General features: G+C 48.3%; 1 protein-coding gene across 3 annotated transcripts in view; it reads left to right on the top strand.

Moving 5' to 3' along the window:
* ZBTB40 (zinc finger and BTB domain containing 40) overlaps nt 1-22,148 on the top strand; it is an 83,171-nt gene extending 61,023 nt beyond the window's left edge. For all 3 annotated transcript variants that reach the window (XM_081226052.1, XM_081226053.1, XM_081226054.1), the window contains 9 exons: nt 777-945; nt 1,232-1,699; nt 2,483-2,689; nt 8,951-9,115; nt 11,696-11,910; nt 13,138-13,300; nt 14,006-14,092; nt 15,318-15,544; nt 17,350-22,148. In XM_081226052.1, coding sequence (XP_081082178.1) covers nt 777-945; nt 1,232-1,699; nt 2,483-2,689; nt 8,951-9,115; nt 11,696-11,910; nt 13,138-13,300; nt 14,006-14,092; nt 15,318-15,544; nt 17,350-17,544 — 1,896 coding nt within the window. In that variant the 3' untranslated portion in view covers nt 17,545-22,148. The remainder of the gene's footprint in view (nt 1-776; nt 946-1,231; nt 1,700-2,482; nt 2,690-8,950; nt 9,116-11,695; nt 11,911-13,137; nt 13,301-14,005; nt 14,093-15,317; nt 15,545-17,349) is intronic.
* Nucleotides 22,149-24,447: the final 2,299 nt, after the last annotated feature.

Raw genomic sequence — 24,447 nt, 5'->3', positions numbered from 1 at the left:
CTTCAGAGATGGGGCTTCTGCCGTTGATCCGTTTTAGCCTCGCTAATTAGTCTCAAGCCTGCCTCCAGGGACATCAGGTTTATTTAGATAGACTTGAAAAGAGCAGAAATAAAATATCTTCCAAAATGAAAATTCCATTTGGCCATCTGTGGATGGTTTAGCTTTATTTTCTCAGTGTACTGACTCTTTTCTGCTGATAGCTCTAAAATTCTGAGAGGATGGCATTGAAATAATATTCTTGGCCTCTTTAAAGCCCCTATTTGAACCTTCTTTAAAAACCCGAGTTTCTTTATGAAAGAAAATGATGTTTAAAAGGGTACATCTAAGTATCTAAAAATGTGAAGCCAGTGATCATGCAGAATTACTTCCCAACATTGAAACAGTTATATATTATGAAAAATTATCTTGATCATCAAGACAGAAATGCCAACAACCAAGTCCTATAGCTTTCCAAGCATATAATACTAAGCTCTAGAAAAGTCCTTTGGGAGACTCCTGGTTTCTGAGAAGATACTTCTCACAGAAAATCCTCAGTGCTTCCTTGCTTGCACCTTTATATTTGCACATTTGTCTCACATGTGCCTCCTTGTTAAAATTTTGTTAATTTCCCTGCTCTTGGAGAAAGAGGGCTCTCCGCTATATTTATGGCACGAAATGTATACTTGTTACAGATGGAGCAATGCCTCCCTGAAATTAGCTTTGTTTTCTACGTTGAAAACCATGGAGAAAATCTGCTGATATTAACCGCAAACCTTTGTCTCACGGTATTCATTTAGATTCTGAGCATTTCCTCTGAGACAGCCAGCCCTGAAGCTTCCCTGAGAGCATTGCTGAGCAGAGCCATGGAAAAATCCATCTCGGCCATTGAAATATGTCAGCTCCTGTGCAGCATCCACAGATCTTTCCCAGGCCTGCAGCCTGTCATGCAGGAGTTGGCGTATGCCGGTAAGAAACAGGGTGGGTGGGGTCCTCTTAGGCCCCCAGGTTGTTTCCTTATTGGAGAGAAGAGGCGGCAGTTCATTTAAGAGTTCACCCATCGCTGCTTTATTTTATACGCTCTCAAATGCTTAGAAAAGTCACAGACATAGATGTACAATGATGCTATCTGTGTTTATCAGAGAGTAAAGATGACAGTCCCAAGTAGTCTCCATTCTCCCCGAAGAAGGAAAGTTAGAAAGCAAAGTAGAAACATAGGAAATTCCCAGAGCCATCAGATCTCTCTCCTGTGCAGGTTTCCTTACTCAGGAAAAGGGAGAGAAGGAAAGGTGGATGGTGAGTAATAAATTTCACCTTGAAGCCAAGGACAAAGCGGATGGAAAGGCAGCTGAGCCAGCTGAAGAAAACTGCCAGCCTGGGAAACAGAACGGTCAAGGAGAGACTGGTTCCTTGCCAGAACAACAAGAGAAAGATACTTCTGCCTCCCCAGACTCTGCCAAGAAGAGCTTCGTCTGTAAGGCCTGCGACAAGAGCTTCCACTTCTACTGCCGCCTCAAGGTGCACATGAAGCGCTGTCGGGTGGCCAAGAGCAAACAGGTGCAGTGTAAGGAGTGTAACGAGACCAAGGACTCTAAGAAAGAGCTGGAGAAACATCAGCTGGAGGCCCATGGTACAGGTGGAGAGCCTGACGTCCCCAAGAAGAAGAAGAAGAGGCTTCCAGTGACCTGTGACCTCTGTGGAAGAGAATTTGCTCATGCCTCAGGTACATTCAAGAAGGCGAAGTAATAGAGGATGATAATTCAGATATTGTAGTTTGGATTCCAGGCCTTGCCTCCAGTATGCAATAAGGGCTGTGGAAAGGCTTAGAAAACAGAGCAGAGGAAAGGCTTAGAAAATAGAGCAGAGGCAGGGTAATGTTTTGAGAAGAGCATGAGCTTTGGAATCAGCTCCCTGAATTTTAATTTCCCCCTGTTAAATAGGCACCCTGATACCATCTACTTTTTTGAATTGCTATGAAGATTTAAGATAATATAGCTGAACACCTAGTACAGTGCCTTCAATAGAGTTAGTACTCAGTAAATTGTGGCTATTATTATTCATAATAATAATAATAATAACTATTAATAATAATAGCTATTTCACACCTGACTTTTAGGTTTCCATGTATCACTTGTTTCTTGATAGTAAACAAGAGTCCTAGAAACCAGGGGATGTAGAATTTGAATTGTTTTCCGTTGCCCCAAACCTAATGAAACAGAAAAGTGAGTTTTGTTTCACTCTTTCTGGGTGACTGGGTCCTATTTAAGAGAGAGAGAGGAGATAGACAAGATAAACCCGGAACACTTGATGCCTGACCCAGCCAGGAAGGGACCAAGGTGGCTTGGAGCGCTGGGTGGTGGGCTGATGAGCAGCATGGCCTGGCGTCCTGTGGCTCACGCTGTGCTTTCTCTCGAGGCCTGGCCTGAGACAGTGCTCGGGTGTATCCTCCTGCTGAATTCATAACATTGATCACTAGCATCTCTGGTCCCTGGCATGGCTTCCCTAGGCATGCAGTACCACAAACTGACGGAGCATTTTGACGAGAAGCCGTTCTCCTGTGAAGAGTGTGGGGCAAAGTTTGCGGCCAATTCTACCCTGAAGAACCACCTTCGCCTTCACACTGGGGACCGTCCGTTCATGTGCAAGCACTGCCTCATGACCTTCACCCAGGCCTCTGCCCTGGCCTACCACACCAAGAAGAAGCACTCAGAAGGTAAGGTGTGGAGAATTTCTTCACGTTTCCTGCAAACTTTCACACTGTGAGCTGCCTAAAAACCTATTTGGGATTAGGCGTGACATATATCTCAAAGAGATCAAAAACAGAAACAGACGTGGGCTCTCTAGGTGCACAGTTGCTGGGAATACATATGTGCACAGACATGTAAAATGCTTTTGGTGAGAGTTTCTGAAGAGAGGCTGGCTAACATAATATTATGACTTTCTAGTTATAGAATTTAGATAAAGCCAGGAATTCTTTGGGCTTTGAGGTGGAGTTCAAGCATAAGAAAACCCTTGGTTGAGCACCTGCTGTGGATCAGGCAGTGGCAGACACTAAATGATTTACCTGGAATACCTGGGATCACAGAGCTGACAGTCCGGCGTGTCTCTAGGATAGAGACAGTTACCGTGCAGGGTCAGGGTCATTGATCAGAGGTGTGATACGGAATAATACCATTACGGGGAGATACGGAAGGATGAAGTGGGGGTTTCTAGTGCAGTTGTTGGTGGGGGCGGTGTGTTGTCAGGGAGGGCTACTCGGAGGATTCTGTACATCATTTGGAGCATTTATGTGTGAGTACAAATGCCACCAGCATCTCGCCTGGATTGTTGTTGTAGCCTCCTAACTGGTCTCCTCCTCTCACCCTTTCTCTGGACAGTGTCCTCAGTACACAGGCCCAAGTGATCCTTCTAAAGCTAAACCACGTTAGGTCATCTCTGCTCAAAACCCTGCAAAAGCCTTTCACCTCATTCAGTAAAATCTGAAGGGTAGCCTGCCAGGCCCCGCATGATCAAGTCCCCGATACCTCTCCAACCTTATCTCTTACTGCTCTCCCCCTTGCTTGCCCTGTTCTACCCGTTGCAGCCTCCTCGCAAGGCCTCTGACCGGCAGGGCACCTGCTGCAGGACCTGTGTTCCTGCTGTTCCTCTGCTTGGAATGCTTTCCCTTCAGACATCTCCAGGCTTCACTTCCTCACTGCCTTCAAGTCTTTACACACACCTCATGTTCTCTGTTAGGCCTTTCCTGACCACCCTCTGTAAAATCTCAGTGCCCCAGCCCCAGTTCCCCTGCATTATTTTTCTCCCTCTCACTTATCATAGGATCTGTCATCTACATGTTAATTTATTTTGTTTATAGTTAGTCTCCCCCTGTTAGAATACAAGCTCCATGAGGGTAAAGCTCTTCGTCTTTTGTTTTCCTTCCCTCTGCTATACCTGTGGAACTTAGAATAGTACTTAGCAATAGGAGGTCCTCAATAAACATTTACTGAGTGAATGAATTTCTTGAGCATTATTCCAGGCACTAGGGATAGTGTAACTATACACAAGCCCATGGAGCTAACTTTCCAGCGGGTAAAACAGACCATATAAAAATGTGTAATATAAATTCAGGTAGTAGTCATTGCAATGAGGAAAAATAAAGCAGAATAAGCAGCAGGGGTGGGGATTGGGAGCTATTTATTAATATTTGTCTCATCAGAGAGAGCAGAGGAGATTTGAATAGAAACCTGAACACAGTGAGAGACAGAACCAATGGAAGATCTAGGAGGAGAACATCATGAGTGCAGAGCACCCCCTCTCCAAGTGGGAACGAATGAGACTTACCTGTTGGAGGGACCGAAGACAACTAGAAGGGGCTAAAGCACAGTGAATGAGGGAAAAGGGTTGAGAGATAAGGTCAGAGAGGTCACCAAAGGGCGGATCTTGGGACTTCCCTGGTGGCGCAGTGGTTAAGAATCCGCCTGCCAATGCAGGGGACACGGGTTCGAGCCCTGATCCAGGAAGATCCCACACGCCGCCGAGCAACTAAGCCTGTGCGCCACAACTACTGAGCTTGCGCTCTAGAGCCCGCAAGTCACAAGTACTGAGCCCACGTGCCACAACTACTGAAGCCCATGTGCCTAGAGCCCATGCTCTGCAACAAGAGAAGTCATCTGCAACAAGAGATGCCACCGCAGTGAGAAGCCCATGCACCACAATGAAGAGTAGCCCCCGCTCGCCGCAACTAGAGGAAGCCTGTGCTCAGCAACAAAGACCCAAAAATAAATAAATAAAAATAAACAAGTTGGGGCTTCCCTGGTGGCGCAGTTGTTGGGAGTCCGCCTGCCGATGCAGGGGACGCGGGTTCGTGCCCCGGTCCGGGAGGATCCCACGTGCCGCGGAGCAGCTGGGCCCGTGAGCCATGGCCGTTGAGCCTGCGCGTCCGGAGCCTGTGCTCCGCAGCGGGCGAGGCCACAACAGTGAGAGGCCCGCATACAGCAAAAAAAATAAATAAATAAAATAAGTTTATTTTTAAAAGAAGAAACCAAAAGGCCAGATCTTATAGGATCTTCTAAGCCAAGGTAAAGGCTTTGGTTTTTATGTGAGGTGTGTTCGTTTCTATTGCTGCTGTAAAAAATTACCAGGAACAGTGGCTTAAAACAGCGCAAATGTATTGTCTCATCACTTTGGAGGTTAAAAATCCAGAATGGGTCATACGAAGCTGTGTTGGAGGGGTTGTAAAAAAATGTTCAAGTTTGGGGAAATGTTGTTGAAAGTGGAAGTGACAGGACTGATAATGGATTAGATGTGGGATATGAGGGAAAGAGAGGAATTAAGGGTGGCTTTGGGGCTTTTGGCATGAGCAGCCAGGTAAATGATGCTGCCAATTACTGAAAGGGGGGAAACTGGAGTGTGTGTGTATGTATAGGTGGGTGGGTTGCGGGGGTGGTGGCGGTGGACTCAGGAACTCTGTTTTGGCATGGTGGTAAATTTGAGCTACTCTTGGACCTCCAGCTGGACAACTAGGCTGATAGGCAGTGGATATAAGTCTGAAGTTTTAGGGACAGCTGGGAGATAGAGATGTAAATGTGGGAGCTAGAGAGAATGTGGGAGCTAGCAATGTACAGGTGGAATGTAAGGCTCTGAGATAAGATCATCTAGAAAGTGGAGACAGAGAAGAAGGCCAAAGGCTGAGTCCTGGGCTTCTCAATAATTTCAACTCTTGATTCAAGAAACCCTGTTTTTCTTTTTTCTTTTTTTTTTCCCTGCTGTACTGCTACTTTATTTATTTATTTTTTACATCTTGATTAGAGTATAATTGCTTTACAATATTGTGTTAGTTTCTGCTGTATAACAAGGCGAATCAGCTATATGTATACATATATCCCCCTATCCCCTCCCTCTTGCATCTCCCTCCCTCCCACCCTCCCTTTCCCACCCCTCTAGGTGGTCACAGAGCACCGAGCTGATCTCCCTGTGCTATGTGGCTGCTTCCCACTAGCTAGCTATTTTACATCTGGTAGTGTATATATGTCCATTGCCACTCTCTCACTTCGTCCCAGCTTCCCCTCCCTGCCCCCTGGTGTCCTCAAGTCCATTCTCTACGTCTGTGTCTTTATTCCTGTCCTGCCCCTAGGTTCATCAGAACCATTTTTTTTTTTTAGATTCCATATATATGTGTTACCATATGGTATTTGTTTTCTCCTTCTGACTTACTTCACTCTGTATGACAGACTCTAGGTCCATCCACCTCACGACAACTAACTCAGTTTTGTTTCTTTTTATGGCTCAGTAATATTCCATTGTATATATGTACCACATCTTCTTTATCCATTCGTCTGTTGATGGACACTTAGGTTGCTTCCATGTCCTGGCTATGTAAATAGTGCTGCAATGAACATTGTGGGACATGACTCTTTTTTTTTTTTTTTCTGTATGTGGGCCTCTCACTGTTGTGGCCTCTCCCATTGCGGAGCTCAGGCTCCGGACGCGCAGGCTCAGCAGCCATGGCTCACGGGCCTAGTTGCTCCGCGGCATGTGGGATCTTCCCGGACCGGGGCACGAACCCGTGTCCCCTGCATCGGCAGGCGGACTCTCAACCACTGCGCCACCAGGGAAGCCCCATGACTCTTTTTGAACTATGGTTTTCTCAGGGTATATGCCCAATAGTGGGATTGCTGGGTCATATGATAGTTCTGTTTTAGTTTTTGAAGGAACCTCCATACTGTTCTCCATAGTGGCTGTATCAGTTTACATTCCCACCAACAGTGCAAGAGGGTTTCCTTTTCTCCACACCCTCTCCAGCAGTTATTGTTTGTAGATGTTTTGATGATGACCATTCTGACTGCTGTGAGGTGATAACCTCGTTGCGGTTTTGATTCCCATTTCTTTAATGATTAGTGATGCTGAGCATCCTTTCATGTGTTTGTTGGCAATCTGTATATCTTCTTTGGAGAAATGTCTACTTAAGTCTTCTGCCTGTTTTTGGATTGGGTTGTTTGTTTTTTTGATACTGAGCTTCATGAGCTGCTTGTGTATTTGGGAGATTAATCCTTTGTCAGTTGCTTCATGTGCAAATATTTTCTCCTATTCTGAGGGCTGTCTTTTCATCTTGTTTGTGGTTTCCTTTGCTGTGCAAAGGCTTTTAAGTTTCATTAGGTCCCATTTGTTTATTTTTGTTTTTATTTCCATTTCTCTAGAAGGTGGGTCAAAAAGGATCTTGCTGTGATTTATGTCATAGAGTGTTCGGCCTATGTTTTCCTCTAAGAGTTTTATAGTGTCTGTCCTTACATTTAGGTCTTTAATCCATTTTGAGTTTATTTTTGTGTATGGTGTTAGGGGGTGTTCTAGTTTCATTCTTTAACATGTTGCTGTCTAGTTTTCCCAGCACCACTTATTGAAGAGGCTGTCTTTTCTCCTTTGTACATTCTTGCTTCCTTTATCAAAGATAAGGTGACCATATGTGTGTGGGTTTATCTCTGGGCTTTCTGTCCTGTTCCATTGATCTATATTTCTGTTTCTGTGCCAGTACCATACTGTCTTGATTACTGTAGCTTTGTAGTATAATCTGAGGTCAGAGAGCCTGATTCCTCCAGCTCCGTTTTTCTTTCTCAGGGTTGCTTTGGCTATTCGGGGTCTTTTGTGTTTCCATACAAATTGTAAAATTTTTTGTTCTAGTTCTGTGGAAAATGCCATTGGTAGTTTGATAGGAATTGCACTGAATCTGTAGATTGCTTTGGGTAGTATAGTCATTTTCACAAAGTTGATTCTTCTATCCAAGAACATGGTATATCTCTCCATCTGTTTGTATCATCTTTGATTTCTTTCATCAGTGTCTTATAGTTTTCTGAATACAGATCTTTTGTCTCCTTAGGTAGGTTTATTCCTAGGTATTTTATTCTCTTTGTTGCAATGGTAAATGGGATTGTTTCCTTAATTTCTCTTTCAGATTTTTCGTTGTTAGTGTATAGGAATGCAAGAGATTTCTGTGCATTAATTTTGTATCCTTTGCCAAGTTCATTGATTAGCTCTAGTAGTTTTCTGGTAGCATCTTCAGGATTCTCTATGTATCGTATCATGTCATCTGCAAACAGTGACAGTTTTACTTCTTTTCCAATTTGGATTCCTTATTTCTTTTTCTTCTCTGATTGCCGTGGCTAAAACTTTCAAAACTATGTTGAATAATAGTGGTGAGAGTGGGCACCCTTGTCTTGTTCTGATCTTAGAGGAAATGGTAAGAAACCCTTTTTTTCTTAACAAAATCTTATTCCAAAGTGTAACATATAAAAAATGAAAATGAGATAGATTGCCCTAGTTGAGGTCAGCCCTGGGATCTGGGCTGTCTGGACTCTCACCTTATTGATTTTCCCATTTCTCTGTTGGCCCATAAGGGAGATTGAAGGTACATTTGGTCTAGCATTTTTTTACAAATGCCGATTTTCCAGACTTGCTCTTTACCGGTATTTTCTAATACTCTCTGGCAGTCTGGTCATTGTATTTTCATTAGTGCATGAGAAAATAGAGAAGCCAAGAGAATCTTTATAGCAAGTCACTGGCAGAAAGCTGTCATTCTTTTCTGAATCCATGTCTGTCATTTTTATGTGCAGTTGCATTTCTGCCCTGTGTGTTTTTCACGGGATCCAGACTCACGTATTTCTGGGCTCAAGGATATATCTGTTCCCTGGGAATGGAATGAGCTCTTACGTACTTGTAGTGGCCAGGTTAACAGATGGCTGGTCTTGTGTGATGAGAACTCCGTCCTTATCCCTCAGGGTAGGGAGACACGGATACCCCCTCTGTGTGATCAACTGTGTTTGTGAGGTACCATCTGATAGGATGGCTCAGACCTCTCACCCAGTGTATTACAAATTGCCTCGTGTTTTACTGTCATGTCCCAGATTATATTTCCCTGCTGTGTGCCTTAGAATGTGGTTTTGTTTTTATGAATGCCCTAAATGTTTAGTGCTGCCTCTAAGAAACTCATGTATATTTCCAGGAAAAATGTATGCGTGCCAGTACTGTGATGCTGTGTTTGCCCAGTCCATTGAGCTGTCCCGCCACGTGAGGACCCACACCGGGGACAAGCCATATGTCTGCAGAGATTGTGGCAAGGGCTTCCGGCAAGCCAATGGCCTCTCCATCCACCTGCACACCTTTCACAGTATGTACTGAGTTTGTGGGTATTAGGCACTCGGCACCAGGCCTGGCGCTGGGAAGGCGTGCAGCAGTCGTAACAGAGTCATCACTCCACCAGAGCTGGGCCCCGTTCAGTGCCTTCCCCTCTCCTATTTTCCTGCAGAAGCCAGAGTCCCTCATTCCTATTTCAAGAAGAATCCCATTTTAACGTGTCATTGTGTGATTCTCTGTCCAGGCTGTTTCCTTGTCTTCCATTTTAGCCCACCTGGCTCTTTTTGGCTGACGGAGGCCCATTATGTTTGAAGGAAAGCATCTCTATAACAGACAGGCTCGCAGAGCACCAGCATATTTCCATTTGTCCGCTGAGCTTCTTTTTCCTACTCCCACTCTCATCTTATGGTCATAACCTGCCTTTCCCCATAGGAGCAGCCTGGACACTTTCTGAGTTAATGTGTACCACTGTGAGTGGTCCCTGGTCATGTTCCCTTAAAAGCCTTCTGCCCAGCATTCTCTTCCAAATGCCTTGTATTCACCCAGTTAGTAGGGTCTGCCCCCATCTTTGTCCCCTTCTACTAGAACTGATACAGACAAAACCACACTTCCATTCAGCACACACAGGGGAGGAAGAGGAGATTTTGTGATTCCTCATCACATCATCAGGAAATCGCCAAGGAGGCATCCGCTGGTCACGTCACATCATCTTCAGCTGCTCTTGTAGCAGTCGTGTGATCAGCACAGCCCAGCAGGGTGGTTAAGAGCTTGGGCTCTGGAATCACACGGGCCTGGGCTTGAATCTTGATTACTCTGCCATTTACTTCTTTGAGGCCTTAGACAAATTTCTTTACCTTTTTAAGCCTCATGCCCCTTCTGTAAGGTAGAGAAAATAGTAATACTACCACATTGGGCTGTTGTGAGAATAAAAGAGATATCACACATAAAGCATGAAGCTCCATGCCTGCCACATAGAAAATGCTGAATAAATGCCAGAGAGTATTGGTGACAAGAGCAGCCTTCTCCAGTGCCATCTTGTCACCATAAGAGCCTGCCTTTTTTTTTTCATGCCATGCACCTTGCATACCCTTCTTCCCTTTTCCCCTCCCTACCTCTGTTCCCCACACACCAGTTTCTAGCTGTTGGCAAATACAGTATCTCACAAACATGTGCTTTCTGTCAACACATTCAAGCCTGTTGTCAGCCAGCCAACAAGGCACTTCGCCAGAGCTTGTATGTGCCCAGCATGTGGCTGGGCACTGGGCAATACAGGAAAACATAAAGTGCTGCCCCCCACTCACCGCAAGGAGTTTACAAGGTTGTCCAGCAAATCCAGTTGCAGTAGACTTCCAGGTGAGTGGGATTTGGCTTGGATCCAGTGCCACAACTTTGAAGTCCTCTCAATCTCTTTAAATGACATTCCGCTTCAGTCTCCTTTTCCCAGTAGCATCACATGAAGTCAGGAAAGGGGAAGACATTATCAATTTTCAGAATAGAGAAGACCCAAAACACTTTGCCATGACTTGGAGTGGATCACCCAAAGCAGGCCCCGCATCCAGGCCCCTCTCTCATTGACTGTTCCTTGCCTGTTTCATAGGATCACATCATTGCTTACGGAGAATTCCTTCAGAGTATCTTAAAAGATAATGTGAAACTGAGATCTCAAGAGCTCACGTCCATGGGGATACTAGTTAATGATGCCGAGTGCTGCTGCATGTCAGATCCCTGAATTAACCTGGATCAGTGCACACATAAGATTGGCTGATGGGCTGGGCCTTTCTGTGGGCAAAGGATTTTATTATTCAAACATTTTACTTTCTGTTACCTTCAGAAAAAGACTGAACTTTCCTGCCACAGGGATGGCAAATGTATTCTTCATCAGTGCTAGTTCTTATTTTTGAGGTCCCACTGAGGAGTTGCCTTGTCCAATACAGCATGCAGCTCAGAGCATGACCTTGGGAGTGAAAGCTGGGATTGTTACCCAGCTCAGCAATATCATACTTGTGCCATTGGGCACTCTCTAAACCTTGATTTTCCTAATCTATAAAATAGGACTGGTAGTAGAACCTACACATAGGGTTATTGGAAGTTTTAAGTGATTTAATATATGTAGGCACTTAAAACACGCATGTCATATAGCACTTAATAAACATTACTTACGAAAATGTTTTTGTTGTTGAATCTAAAGTGGGGATCAAGGAAGCATTCATCCTCTGCATTGTACTACTGACAAAAGAAATAGTGATGCTTTGGGGAGTATGTGGGAAATCTCTATAGAGAATTAGAAAACCCCAAAACACCCACTGCAGGCAGGGGAAGAGCAAAGGTGATACTCCCTGGAAAGTAGTAAGATGGAATTTAACTTGTTAGATGTAAGATGAGGAATTGAGGTAAACTAATGCTCAGAGGTGGTTAATCCAGAAGCCTCAGAGGAGCCCCACCTCCCAGGATGAAGGTAGAAGGTAGTTAGGTGATGGATGCGGTGATTTCTGGTCCTTCGAGTCTGTCACCCCGCATGACCTCTAAACAGTCTTGCTTCTGGAGCTGCACACTGAAAACCACTTGTCACTGATTGTTGCCTGTGGTGTCCCCCTCCCTCCCCTCATGGAACCAGACATAGAAGATCCGTATGACTGCAAGAAATGCAGGATGAGCTTCCCCACTCTGCAGGATCACCGAAAGCACATCCATGAGGTGCACTCCAAGGAGTACCACCCCTGCCCCACGTGTGGGAAGATCTTCAGCGCCCCTTCGATGCTGGAGCGGCACATGGTGACCCACGTCGGAGGGAAGCCCTTCAGCTGTGGGATCTGCAACAAGGCCTACCAGGTGAGCTCAGCTTCTGCGGGCACCTTTCCTGGGCCCTCATCCACTCTCCCTTTGGTCTCCCTTTGGTCTCCCTTGGTCCCCGTGTTTGTGGCTTGCAGAACACCTCTTGTCTCCAGGATATGACCATTTGGCTGGTTCTCATGAAGAATGCAGCTGATAGGTTATTCAGATCCTCTGTGGTGACCTGGTCAGAGTGGGGTCAGTGGGGGAGCTTCAGTTGGAGCCAAGAGTTCTTGCACTTCTTCTCTTAGATTTCAGCCTTGTCCTGAACTGAATCCTGCATTTTCCCTGGGTATTTACATTCTTTAGAACCTATTGATCCCATGTGTTGAGGGATGTGAGAATGACACTGGGGTGTGTAACACTACCTGGAATTATCTTGTTTAGCACAATTATTGGTGTTTTGTGGGTTTTTTTTTAACTCCTGGGGAAGAGCTCTGCTTTTTTACCTTAGAGTTTGCTTTGTAATTGAAGGGAAACCTCATACAGATCTGAAAAGAAGCCACTTCTTTGAGAAACTCTAAGACCACAGAGAAAAGAATGGCCCTCGCTGGCATGTATAGCATTTGAGTACAGAGAGAAAAACCCAGCAGCTAATTTCAGCTCAACAGAAATTGAGAGCTAACTTTGTTCCAAGCCTTGTGCTGTGACGTTAGGGTTACAGAGCTGGGTAATACCTGGGCTTGGTCTCTAGGAAACCATGGAATTGTATGGAGAGTGTTGCAGCGCTGCTCTGGAACCCGGGAAGAAGGGGCTTATGGAGTAGGGACAGCACTGCCCCTCTCCAGCGGGTTTCCCTGCTGTGCCCTGGGCCTCTGACAGGCAGCAAGACAGCTCGGTGGTGAAGCACAGATTCTCCATTCAGAAGGCCAGGGTGTGAATCCTGGTCCTCCTGTTTACTAATCGTGTGACCTTGGGCAAGTCACTTCACCCCTCTGTGCCTCAGCTTCCACGTCACTGGAAAGAGCCTAACACCTCCCTCCTAAGCTTGTGAGGAATGGGTTTCTGAAGGCCCCGGCCCTGCCCTGTGGTGACCTCAGTAAATACGCAGGTGCCTTGTTCCCATGAGCACCAGCGTCCCCTCGCATGTCAGCACTGACTGTGGTGGGTAAGGGTGTGACTCCAGGTCCATAAGCTTCCCTGGGAGCGCTTTTCTCTCACGAGGCTTTGTGAACTCTCCAGCTTGCTAGAACATCCAAGACCTAACATTTGCCACATTCCTTTTAGCAATTGTCTGGTTTGTGGTACCACAATCGGACCCACCACCCTGACGTGTTTGCTGCTCAGAACCATCGATCTTCCAAGTTCTCGTCACTCCAGTGCAGCTCCTGTGACAAAACCTTTCCCAACACCATTGAACACAAGAAGCACATCAAAGCAGAGCATGCAGGTGAATTGGGGTGCCCTGGACTGGGAGTGGGGGCTGATGAGTGGAAGGGGCTTGGTGACGTAGCATCCTGGGTTCCAGCCCTAAATCCCGACTTCTAGTGCTAGAGTGTGGTGTGCTGCAGTGACAGCCTCTTCCTCCCCAGCACACCGGCAGGTGCCACGTCAGTCCATCAGTAACACTAGCTTGAGTAGCAGTAGTTCTTGCAACTGGAGACGTAGAGCAGTGTGACTCCTGCCAGCCTCGGTGGTGGTGATTGGTCGTGTCACATGGGAAGCGTGGCACACAGGCCAGGGTGGGACTCCTAACTCTAGCTGTGTGACCTTGGCAAGTGATTTCTCTTTCTGAACCTGTTTCCTTTTCTTCAGAAAGTCAATTATTCATACCTGTGTTACAGATAAATTGGGGGATAATCACAACAGCTCGCAGTTATGAAGTGTTTCCTGAGTACATGGCGCTATGCTCAGCACCCGTGTGTGTTTTCTCCTTTAATTCTCACAAAAACCCTCTGCATCCGGGCACTTGGATCCAGATCTGGCGCTCTTTACCACAGATTGCACTAATGTAGCATAGGTATCAGGATCCTGGCACTTCGTAGATGCTCGCTAAGTGTGAACCATCACCCCGCCCCCAGCCCTGTTACTCCCCAGGCTCAGAGAATCTTCCTTTTGTTCTTTCCCACCACTTCTTTCCTCGTGTGTTTCGCAGATATGAAGTTCCATGAATGCGACCAGTGCAAGGAGCTCTTCCCCACGCCAGCTTTGCTGCAGGTTCACATCAAGTGCCAGCATTCAGGTCAGTGCCCCTTCCAAGATGCTCCTGAGCTGCACTGCCCAGGGATGGGTCTCATCTCCACCATCTGCAGCTGTGCAACCCAGGCTAAGTAACAGCTAACTTGTGCCTCAGTTTCTTCATCTACAAAACAGGGACGATTGCAGTACCTACTTCATAGGGTAACCGTGAGAGTTGAATATGTTAGTACACAGAAAACACTTAAGGCCTGGCGCCAGTAAGCATCTCGTAAGCGTTACCCATGATTATCATTGTTCCTGCTATATCTTACCAAATCTAAAATGCCAGTTATATAAGAGGCACCACTTCTAATGAACTGTTAAGAAAGAAAAACTGCTGCCAGTTAAACTATGCTTTCTTATCACTTAGAGTTTGCAGGTTATCCTAAGTGCTGCTTTGGGCTTAATTTGATGTAGATTTTATGCACTCTTGTATGCATACATAAAAAAAGGAAACGTAAGAAATAAGTTGATTAACATAAGAATTCAGCTTCCCAAGTAGCTCTCAGTTCAGACTGTTGGCGTGAGTGTTACTCCACGCGGTGCTGCCCTCCACCGTCAGGAGCACTGGTGATGGAGCGCACGGTAAGGTGGCTTTGGTGTCTCGAGCATTAGCAAAACTAGTCTTCTGATTCCTGCTTTGGGAGTGTAGCTGAACGTCCAACCCTCACCTCCTCCCTCCTAAACCATTCGTTTCCTGTGAGTTTAAAGCATGCAGCGCTCCTGTCTTAGGGCTTTTCTTTCAGACTGTGGACGTGCGTTCTGCAAGTCTTGATGCTGCCCTTTTAGGTGTCCGTGCAAGTGCACTTGCTGACAATTACACCCAACCTCCGTGGCCCGTAACAGTAGTAAGATGCCATGGATCCCATTTCAGAGACGTTAAAACGTGCTTCTTAGAACTGACGAAATAAACATTGTCAGCATCATTACAGTTGAATGAATAATGGGCTTTGGCAGAGGCAGATTTAGCCTGAATCCGATGCTAATGAAGCTGTGCCTTGGAGCCTTTCACTTGGCGGGACCCTTCCAAAGATCTGCCCCTCATCCTGTATGTGTAATTTTGTATCCGTTTTCCTAGAGAGGGCTCCCCAAACTGTACACGCTCCAGGCCCCACAGGAGCTGAAGAGTTGCCTCTGGACCTGCCTGTGCTCCTCGCCCCCCCTTGCACCTTCCTCTCCCCTCCCTGCTCTCGTTTCCCTCAGTCACTCCCTCTGTCCCCCTCCTCCAGGGTCACAGCCGTTCCGGTGTCTGTACTGTGCAGCCACTTTCCGCTTTCCCGGGGCGCTGCAGCACCACGTCACCACTGAGCACTTCAAGCAGTCGGAGAGCACCTTCCCCTGTGAGCTCTGCGGGGAGCTCTTCACCTCCCAGGCCCAGCTGGACTGTCACTTGGAGGCTGAACACCCAAAGGTGACGGGCACTGAAAGCCAAGCGGCCGCCTCACAGATGGTGCAGGTGATTCTGGGGCCATCAGATATGAGGGTGCTGACACGGGGCTCCTAAGGCTTCTCTGGAGGCAGTCCCATCACGATAGCTAGCCTTTCTCCCCGGGGCTCTCAAAGGGCCCCGTGAGTGATGCATTCATGACCAGGAGGATCTTGCAGAAGAGTCTCTGGACCTCTTTCCAAACAGAACAGAAAATTCTAGCCTCCTGGTGACTACATGTGAAATGGCCCCTGAGTAGAGGGAAGCTGGAACAAGAATTTTCAAAAGCAGAATGACATTGGCCTCTCCTCCCAATTCACACACTCCCTCACCTTCTGCAGAACACCATGGGATGTGGTGAGAGTTGCCGGAAACCTCGGAGGAGGGTAGATGAGCTCTTTGTTGAGACCACCTTCAGCTGAAGTGCTTTGGTAGCTCCTCTGGGCTGGGCACAGGGCACATTTGAACGTCTGGGCTTCTCACCTTTACCTGGGTGAACAGCCCCCCTCTTCTGATATTTCAAGGCTACGCTTGCTCCAGCCCCTCTTTGTGTCTCTAGTTCTATTACTGCCTTCCCGTCTTCTCCAGAGAGGGTGGGCAGGAAGGGAAAAGAAACTCCATTCTGTTGATTGACAGTAATTTGTGAATGGACGGGAGAGGAACTGTGAGCTGGCTGGGCTGCCCCCTGTCCTGTCCCGTAGAGCAGCCCCTTATAGCCGTGTTCTTACAGGCCTCTGTGGGGAGCAGAGGGCAAGACAGGCGGCCAGGCCTCTGGGTGCCAACCCTGCTGCCATTTCAATGAGAACAGCTCTGCTTTTATCTTTTTTATATATTAGGATTCTGGGTAAGATGTCCTTTGGGGCGAAAAAAAAGATTCCATTGCTAAAAGAAAAAGAAAGAAAAACAGTTTGAAAACTGCTATCCTAGGTGATTTTTTACTGAACATCACAATTGGTCTCTTCACTCCTACAGCAGAGACGTGGCTGAGCTTGGCGTCTCCATTTCTGCCCACTCGGGTCTAGTGGAAAGCGCTTGCTGCTCTCGGCAGCTCTCAAGAGCCAGGGTTGCTGTGCCCTCTGCGGGCGCTCTGTATTGAAAACATCCAGCTGTTCCGAGCTCCATGGCTCAGAAACATCAACTCGGAGGTTCAGGCAGGAACTGGGTGTACTTAACCAGACTAGTTCTCCCTGAGATGGGAAAGGCATCTTTAACAGATGCTGCAGATTTGGAAGGGGCGTGTGGGGGCTGTGGAGGAGAGAAGCCAGTGCCCTCCAGCCTGGTGAGCTGCGTGAGGGAGCTGAGAGAAGCCACATTTTGTCTGCCCGTTCTCCTTCCTGTAGCCATTAGCTCTGTAGCCACGTAGCCTCCAAGTAAGGCCCTTAGCCTGATCAAGGTCCAGACATGCCACCTTTGGCAACCCGAGGCTTCTGGTAAACCATTCCCATTTCCATGGTTCAAGCTTGACACGAACCACTTTGATTCAGTAGCATTCCTTTCGCACGGCACTTACTTCTGCAGTGTAATCCTCAAGACAGGAAAACCCAGTGTGAGAAACTGAGCCCGCGTTCACTGGTGTGTAATCAGAGTCCAGGCACCCTGAGGTGGCATACTGAGCTAAATTATAGCAGTTTGGCACACAGACTTACTTAAATTGTTTGCCTGCCTTCTCTTGTGCATCACTGGTGTGAGACTTGCCTCTTCCCATTAAGCACATGTAACTGCTCTCCTCAGGTGAAAACATAAATATCATTACAGCGTGAGATGAAAACCATGTAAATTCTGGGGAGCCAACTGTGGACACTGCCCAGAGCAGCCTCACGGTGTTTCCCTTTCAGGTGATCCAAACCCCAGAGCCGGTGGCCCAGACGGAGCAGGTGATCACTTTGGAGGAGACCCAGCTTGCTGGTTCGCAGGTGTTTGTGACATTGCCAGATTCACAGACATCCCAGACCAGCTCTGAGCTTGTGGCAGTGACGGTGGAGGACTTGCTAGACGGTACCGTGACCCTAATCTGTGGGGAGGCCAAGTGAGTGGCTGCTCATCGTGGAGGGTCCTACGTTCGCAGTAGAGAGAATGCTCCGCACTTGCCTTTTGCCCTTCCTCCCTCGATGTCCTGAGTATTGAGCATCTTAGCTTAGCACCAACCTAAGTGGTCTCACTTGGGAAACGGACAGAAGCATCATGGTTCTCATAAAACCAAGTCTGAGTCATCAACACCAACGCGACCGCCCTCCGTCGCAGGCAGGCCTGCTGCTGTGGCTTCTCTGACACTGTCCATCCCCAAGTGGAGTATAGCTTCTGAAATAGAGCCTGAAAGAGCAGTGAGATAAGAGCCGGTGACCAGAGTAACCAGAGCGATGTGATGTGCTGGCAGCCCTCAGCATGCAGAGCAGCGGTTCAGTGCAAGACAGTGGCCCACAGAGTGGGGCTGCAGGCACTGCCAGTGCCTTCTGGCCATTTAAAAATGAGAGAAAATCGGGGGCTTCCCTGGTGGCGCAGTGGTTGAGAGTCCGCCTGCCGATGCAGGGGACGCGGGTTCGTGCCCCGGTCTGGGAGGATCCTCCCACGTGCCACGGAGCGGCTGGGCCCGTGAGCCGTGGCCGCTGAGCCTGCGCGTCTGGAGCCTGTGCTCCGCAACGGGAGAGGCCACAACAGTGAGAGGCCCGCGTACTGAAAAAAAAAAAAAAAAGAAAAGCACCATCAGGCCATCTGGGGATTCCCAGCCTTGAGCACACTCAGCCCCTTCCTCACGTCTGTCACCCTTCCAGCCTCCTCTCATGGTGGCAGTAGGACCGGTGGCAGCATGCTGACGCAGGAAGGCTTCATTTCCGTGCTGAGTCCCACTTTGTCAGTATAGTCAGCCATTCCCAAAACGAAGCCTCTGGAGTGTTTCTTCTGGGAAGGTTCAGTGTGAGGCCATCTAGCTGCAAACCGTCTCTGCCTTTCCAGGAAACTCTTCATGGTATTCTGCACCTGAGGCTGGTTCCCATAGCTTTTCTGTGGTGTCCTCAATCCCCTTTCCCTAATCAAAGCCTAAAGCTTCTACCCAACCTGGAGGCCTCATCCCCTCCCTGAGGAGCACGTGATACATGTAACGTAGCAGTGAACCAGCGCCAGGTGGAGTAGCGCCCATGGTGGCCCCTGGGTCTTCCTCCTGCCAGGGTCTTCCTTGCCTGTGAGTAGCCTGTTGTCTGAGCTCTTTCCAGCTGCCACTATGACTGCAGGTCAGTGATCCTTTGGAGTCTGAATTTTACAAAGCTTTTTCATCTTCAGTTCCTAAAATATAATCTGATAATTAATGGTTTATGGAATCCATTATGAAGTGCAATTAGGTGGAGGGAATGACTAGCATTTATCTTCCTTTCCCTGATGGCAGAAGGTTGAAGTCTGCTAGGGCCGTGTTCACACAACCCAGCACAGCTCCCTGCCACCTCGTGTGGTTGACCCCCTGCGGAAGGTAATGCCCAGTTTGATCACTCACCCTCAAAATACAGGCTGGCAGAAGACAAGGCCACCCCTTCTTTCTAAGCACATTTCACATCACCAGGTACCAGCAGGGGAGGGGTCGATCTGGGTCATGGTCGCTACTTCTGTCGCCATCACACGTTGCTGGAAGGGCAGAAGGTGGGACCTTAACACTGGCCAGTGTGTCTGCTGGCGTCCATCCTGCTCTGTGCAGGCAGCTGGGCCAGCTCACCCCGCCACCAGTTGTGTGCTCATTTTATGTGCAAATCATTTGAGCTTGTCAGCTCAGGGATTGTCCCATTCTGAAGTAAATGAAGTTTTCAGAGGCCAATAACTGACCAGAAGATGGTGCTCAAACCTTTAAGACTTTGCCTCCCTGTGAGGCCCTCACTGCTTCTGCCACGGCCGTCTCTGTCTTCTTAAGGGTTTTCAGTTCTGTGAGCTGTCGGACCAGGATTGCTCTTGATCAGCAAGTGATGAGATGGCACCGAATCTCCCCTTGGCACCAGATAAAACCCATTGAAAGAGTGGAGCAGCCCTGCTTACAGGGCATGGAGGCCAAGCCCAGCAGATAAGAGTGCATGGGTGGGGCTTCCCTGGTGGCGCAGTGGTTGAGAGTCCGCCTGCCAATGCAGGGGACACGGGTTCGTGCCCCAGTCCGGGAAGATCCCACATGCCGCCGAGCGGCTGGGCCCGTGAGCCATGGCCGCTGAGCCTGCGCGTCCAGAGCCTGTGCTCTGCAACGGCAGAGGGCACAGCAGTGAGAGGCCCGCGTACAGCAAAAAAAAAAAAAAAAAAGTGCATGGGTGGGTGGGAAAAGCAGTGTTATCAGAACTTCTTCCAGCCAAAAAAAACAAAATTTTAAAAATTAATTGCTGAGGACCTGTAGGGGAAAGTGATTTTTCTTTTTAAAAAGTCTTCTGAATAAAGAAAGCTATAAGCTTTAAACCCAACTTCCAGATCCTTTTAAGTACTGAGGCACCCTTTCTCTGGTTTCTGCTGGAGACCCAGATCGTGGCAGGACACTCGTTTTCTTCAGCATCACCAGACTCACAACTCACTTTGCCAAGAGCAGACAGAGCCGTGAGATAATGCTGCTGGCTGCACCCTCACCCTGTGGCACAGCCAGCAGGAGCACGAGGCCTGTGCTGGTTCTGGTCAACGTGAGCGAAAGGTCCGCCCTGAATGTCGTCTCTGCTCTGAGTGGACCTCGGCAAGCTGCTGCATCAACAGCGCTGTTACAGTGCTGCTCCCTAGAGACGCCCAAGCATGGATTTTATTGTAGGAAGACTTTTTCTAGCCCTACTTGGCCATTTTATTCTTTTCTCCCACTTCTGCCCAAGAGACCTTCTGAATTGCTGCCACGGAGGACATGTTATCGGGGTCCCCTTGGCCACATCACTTGCTCTCATGTGGCAGTGGTGGTCTCTGCCTTGTTGCCATGGTGCTGCCCTTGTGGCCTCAGGGCTGAACCCTGGGGGCGCTGGCAGTGGTGTAGAGGGTCTGTGGACTTGTTGGAACGCATATTTATTCAGTAAGACCCCAACTCTTCTCTGCTCCCAGAGCTTATGAAACACCTGCTGAGGAGGAAAGGGCAGACAGATTCCAAGCTGGAGTCTGATTCCGTGGGGATCACTTACGGAACGGCATTTGCCCATCCCTGGTGAGTGAGACAGACAGCAAGTAGATGGCTCAAGAGCGAGGATCGCTCTGGGAAGATGGGACTGCAAGTGTGTGAGCAGAGCCTGAGGTGCAGCAAAGGGGCAGAGACTTGTTTATTTTATAAAATCTGAGTCCAGCAAGTGCCACAGTCTACAGTGTGAATGCCAGGTTCCCTGGTCATTCAAGTCCTCTCTGAGGAAGCTGTCTGACTCTTCCCCTCCCACCAGCCATGGAATGTATTTCAGCTTCATCCCCCAGGGAAGAGCCCTGAGAGTCGCGGACTGAGGGTGAAATAGATTCAGTCAAACAGGGGTAAATGGGGGAGACAAGGGCCCTGTTCTCTGCTCATGGTGTAAATCGAGGAGAAAGATGAGATGGGCCCAAAGAGTTTCTCTACCCCAGGTGATGTTGCGGTCACCATAGGCTGATTACTTATTAATAATATGGGGTGGGGGATTTAACTCTCATGTGCCTGAGATCTAAGAATTGACTAAGGGTTGGAGGAACTGCCAGCCTTACCTAGCGTGGTTCTAGGGGACAAGCAATATTTCTATTAAATTGGGACTAGGAAGTTGGACAGTGGTGGAGAAAATCCTGGGATGCTTTAATCAGTCCTCCCAAAGGAAGACTTCAGCAGCCCCTGCCCTGCTCCGCTTGGCCTAGTGTATTGCAGGGATACTTGGGAAGTAGGGAGAAAGTGGGAGTGAAAGAAAAATTAGGGGTTGAAAGGAGTATTTTGTTGCCATGGAAAACCTTGGGGCTAGTAGGACTTGGGCCAAAAGCTCAGAAGCACAGCCAGAACTCAGAAACTTGCTACACCTATGACTTGTCCTGTAAGGAAGGGAGAAGCTGCTGTGCTTCGGGGATTACATTGTTGAAAAAAAAAAAAAAAATTTTATCCCATCGGCTAATTTAGATTGCTTCCAAATCATGGAAATGTTGTATCATTTCCCTTACAAAGGCCAGTCACACCTGCTACCACCCGCGGTCAGGACAGGGTGCACATGTCCGGCCAGGTCAGCCAGCACACGGTGGCTGTTTAAATTGGATTACAAACCATTATTTGTGTTCAACTTGCACTATATGTAAATAAAATATGTACTTTGAAAAAAACTATGCCGCATGAGTTTCAAATGGCCTGTGATGCTATAAACCTGTTTTCTCTTTGGTTCTGGGCAGCTGTCAGATGGGACCAGGCTTGATAGGCCTGGTTTCCTAGGGGCTATTGTGTACCTGTGGGCCATGTTAGCATGGCCTGGGAAGGACAAAAAAACTCTCCTGTCGTGTGGAGTCTCATTTTTCTAAACCCTCGTTCCCAGGGAGCAAGTGTGGTGCAGGGTTTCAGAGACAGGCTTTGGTGTCCAACCTCGGTACATCCCAGCTATGCCACTTTATGACTGTGTGACCTTGGTGAGATACTTATCCTCTCTGAGCTCCCTCCTTCCAGCTCCCATTCACAAATGGAGGAAATTATTGTATTTACCCCACAGAATTGTAGTACTAATTAAAAGCCTAGATTTAATGTTTAATGTTTGGTGTTTGAAATTTGGTGTTGAAAATTTTAGTTGTAATTAACAAAGTCCTTCACCTACAGGTCAGCCATTCCCTACACTTTCTAGCACTGGGAAGGTTGTTCATTCCTGAACCTTTACGTGTCTTGTTCATTCCTGCACCTTTACGTGTCTTTCATCTTCCTCTCTCTGCATCCTTAGGGATCTTTATAACAGCACTTTTCATTTATCTCTTGAATCTCAACTGCCCCCAAAGCACAAAGTGCTCAGCAGATAACTATAAAATAAGCAGAAACTTATTCATGGTGAACAGCTGAAAATGTCATGTTGCTGACAGCCAACAAGGAGACAAGAGAGGCAGACACACAGATAGGATGTGCATACTTTCTGCAGTAAGAGTCCTGCAGGTAAGACCAGGGGCGGGGGCATCATATACTGCAGCCGCTAAGCTCAGGTCCGCCCTGAGGCAGGGCTGGGGGTGACTCTGCTCACTTCTCCTGGGACAGTCCTGACCCTTGCCCAGAGCCCACAGGGCCTTTAGGAAGTTATGCCTTTCTGCCTAAGTGGTGTCTTTGGAGAGAGGGGCTGGAGCGGTCGTATCTGGAGCAATAATCCTGAGTGTTCCAGGCAGCTGGGCTCCGGCCATGAAAGTGTGTGTGTTCAGAGGGTGAAGTGCTGCTGTGGGTCAGGAGTGATTGAGCAGAGTTAGGAAGTGGGCCGAGTGATTCCCCGGTGGTGTAGTTATCCTAAGCCTGGGCCAGGGGGCTGGCTGCAAGGAGCAGAGCAGAGCGGTGCAAGGTGCACGGGCTGGGGAGCTTCGCAGCCCCCCTCTAAGCAGACTGTGACCTTGGGTTAGTCGTCCCTAATGATGACAGTGAGGAGGATAGGCAACATCTGTAAAATGGCTAACAGTATAGACGCTTCATAGATGGTGTCTGTTAGTGTTTCTAACACTTTAAAAGAACCTGAGGGAAGAGGGCAGAGAGGGCAGGAAAGGAGGATGCCTGAGGTACCCTAAGATAGAGGGCCTGGGGTGGAGGCTAGGGGAGCCCCAGACCAAGGTCACATGGAGCTCTCTGGGCTGCATCATATATAATAACCCAGAGCCTCTGTCCCAGGCCAGGGTGGACGGGGATAAGAGGGGGGACAGGACCTCCTGGGTTGGAGCCGGACTCTCAGAGCTCCTTGGTGCCACAGCTGAGGGGTCACGTCTGAGGAAAGACACAGACTGGATGTCAGGCAGGAGCACATCCAGTGAGAGCGAGGGAAATGGAAGCACTACGTTTGTGACGATTTCCAGCCTTCCTACCTTGCCTCTGGAGCTCTCAGATTCATTGTTTATCTTCCCCTCCATGAGCTGGTACTCAGGCGTGTGTTTGGGTGAAAAAAGAGAAATAGCTTATGGCTCAGTGTGGACTCGTCCTAGACCTTTGTTGGGAAACACTCCAGGACTCAGGCTTTCACTGAGAAGAGAGGATCTAGGACGTGGGCTTGGAAGCTGCGCTCACCTTCTGGTGAATGTTCTCCAGGCTTTTCCTTGTGCATCTGTCCCGTCCTCTGCTCTGTCACACAGTGCTACCAGAGCAGAGGTCCCACGTCCACTAGACACTTGTCTCCCTGACATACCTGGCACCAGACAGTGAGCCTGGGGAGCTTGGTAGGTGTTGCTGCCGTTCAGCCAGGAGCGGGCAGTGCTCCTCCCACCAGCCCTCATGCGCTTAGGCAGAGCCCAACTTCCACCTCTCACCCTGGCCAGCGAGCAGGTTCCCCAAGTTCCCTGTGGGCTGGTCCATCAGAACATCCTCCTTTCTTTGTCCTCTGAGGAGAGCGTAGCAGAAGGCCAACAGCAGCTAGCTGGGCCCAGAGCTTCCCAGCTTTTCTGATCAAACACCACTCCTGCCGGCTCTTCTTGCACTGGTTCCCCCAGCGCAGACCAGAAACAGCTGATCAAACACGTCAGTCCAGGGACCCACAGCCCTCTCCAGGGGAGATTTCATAGACCTGCCATCAGGAGTGTCTGATAAAAATGGGCATGGGGTGGGGAAGGGGACCCATGAGGCTGGCATGGGGCCAAATCGCTTTTCACTCCACTTAAGGTTGAAACCTCTGTGCTCCACGCAGGGTCCAGACCAAAGCTAGCATTTCCAGAGAGGCCAGGGCTAGAGCTACCTGTGAGCCCAGGGAACTGAGGGGAAATGTGCATGCATGCATGACTTGGGGGGGCGGTGAGAGAGATGTCAGGTAAGAGTGCGTGTGGGTTTGGGAGCATGGGATTATTAGATTGTCACAGGATGA

The sequence above is a fragment of the Mesoplodon bidens genome (assembly GCF_964165515.1).
Source record: "Mesoplodon bidens genome assembly, chromosome: 2".
NCBI classification, from domain to species: Eukaryota; Metazoa; Chordata; class Mammalia; order Artiodactyla; family Ziphiidae; genus Mesoplodon; species Mesoplodon bidens.
Note: the sequence above shows the minus strand (reverse complement) of the source record. Positions and strands in the feature narration are given on the sequence as shown.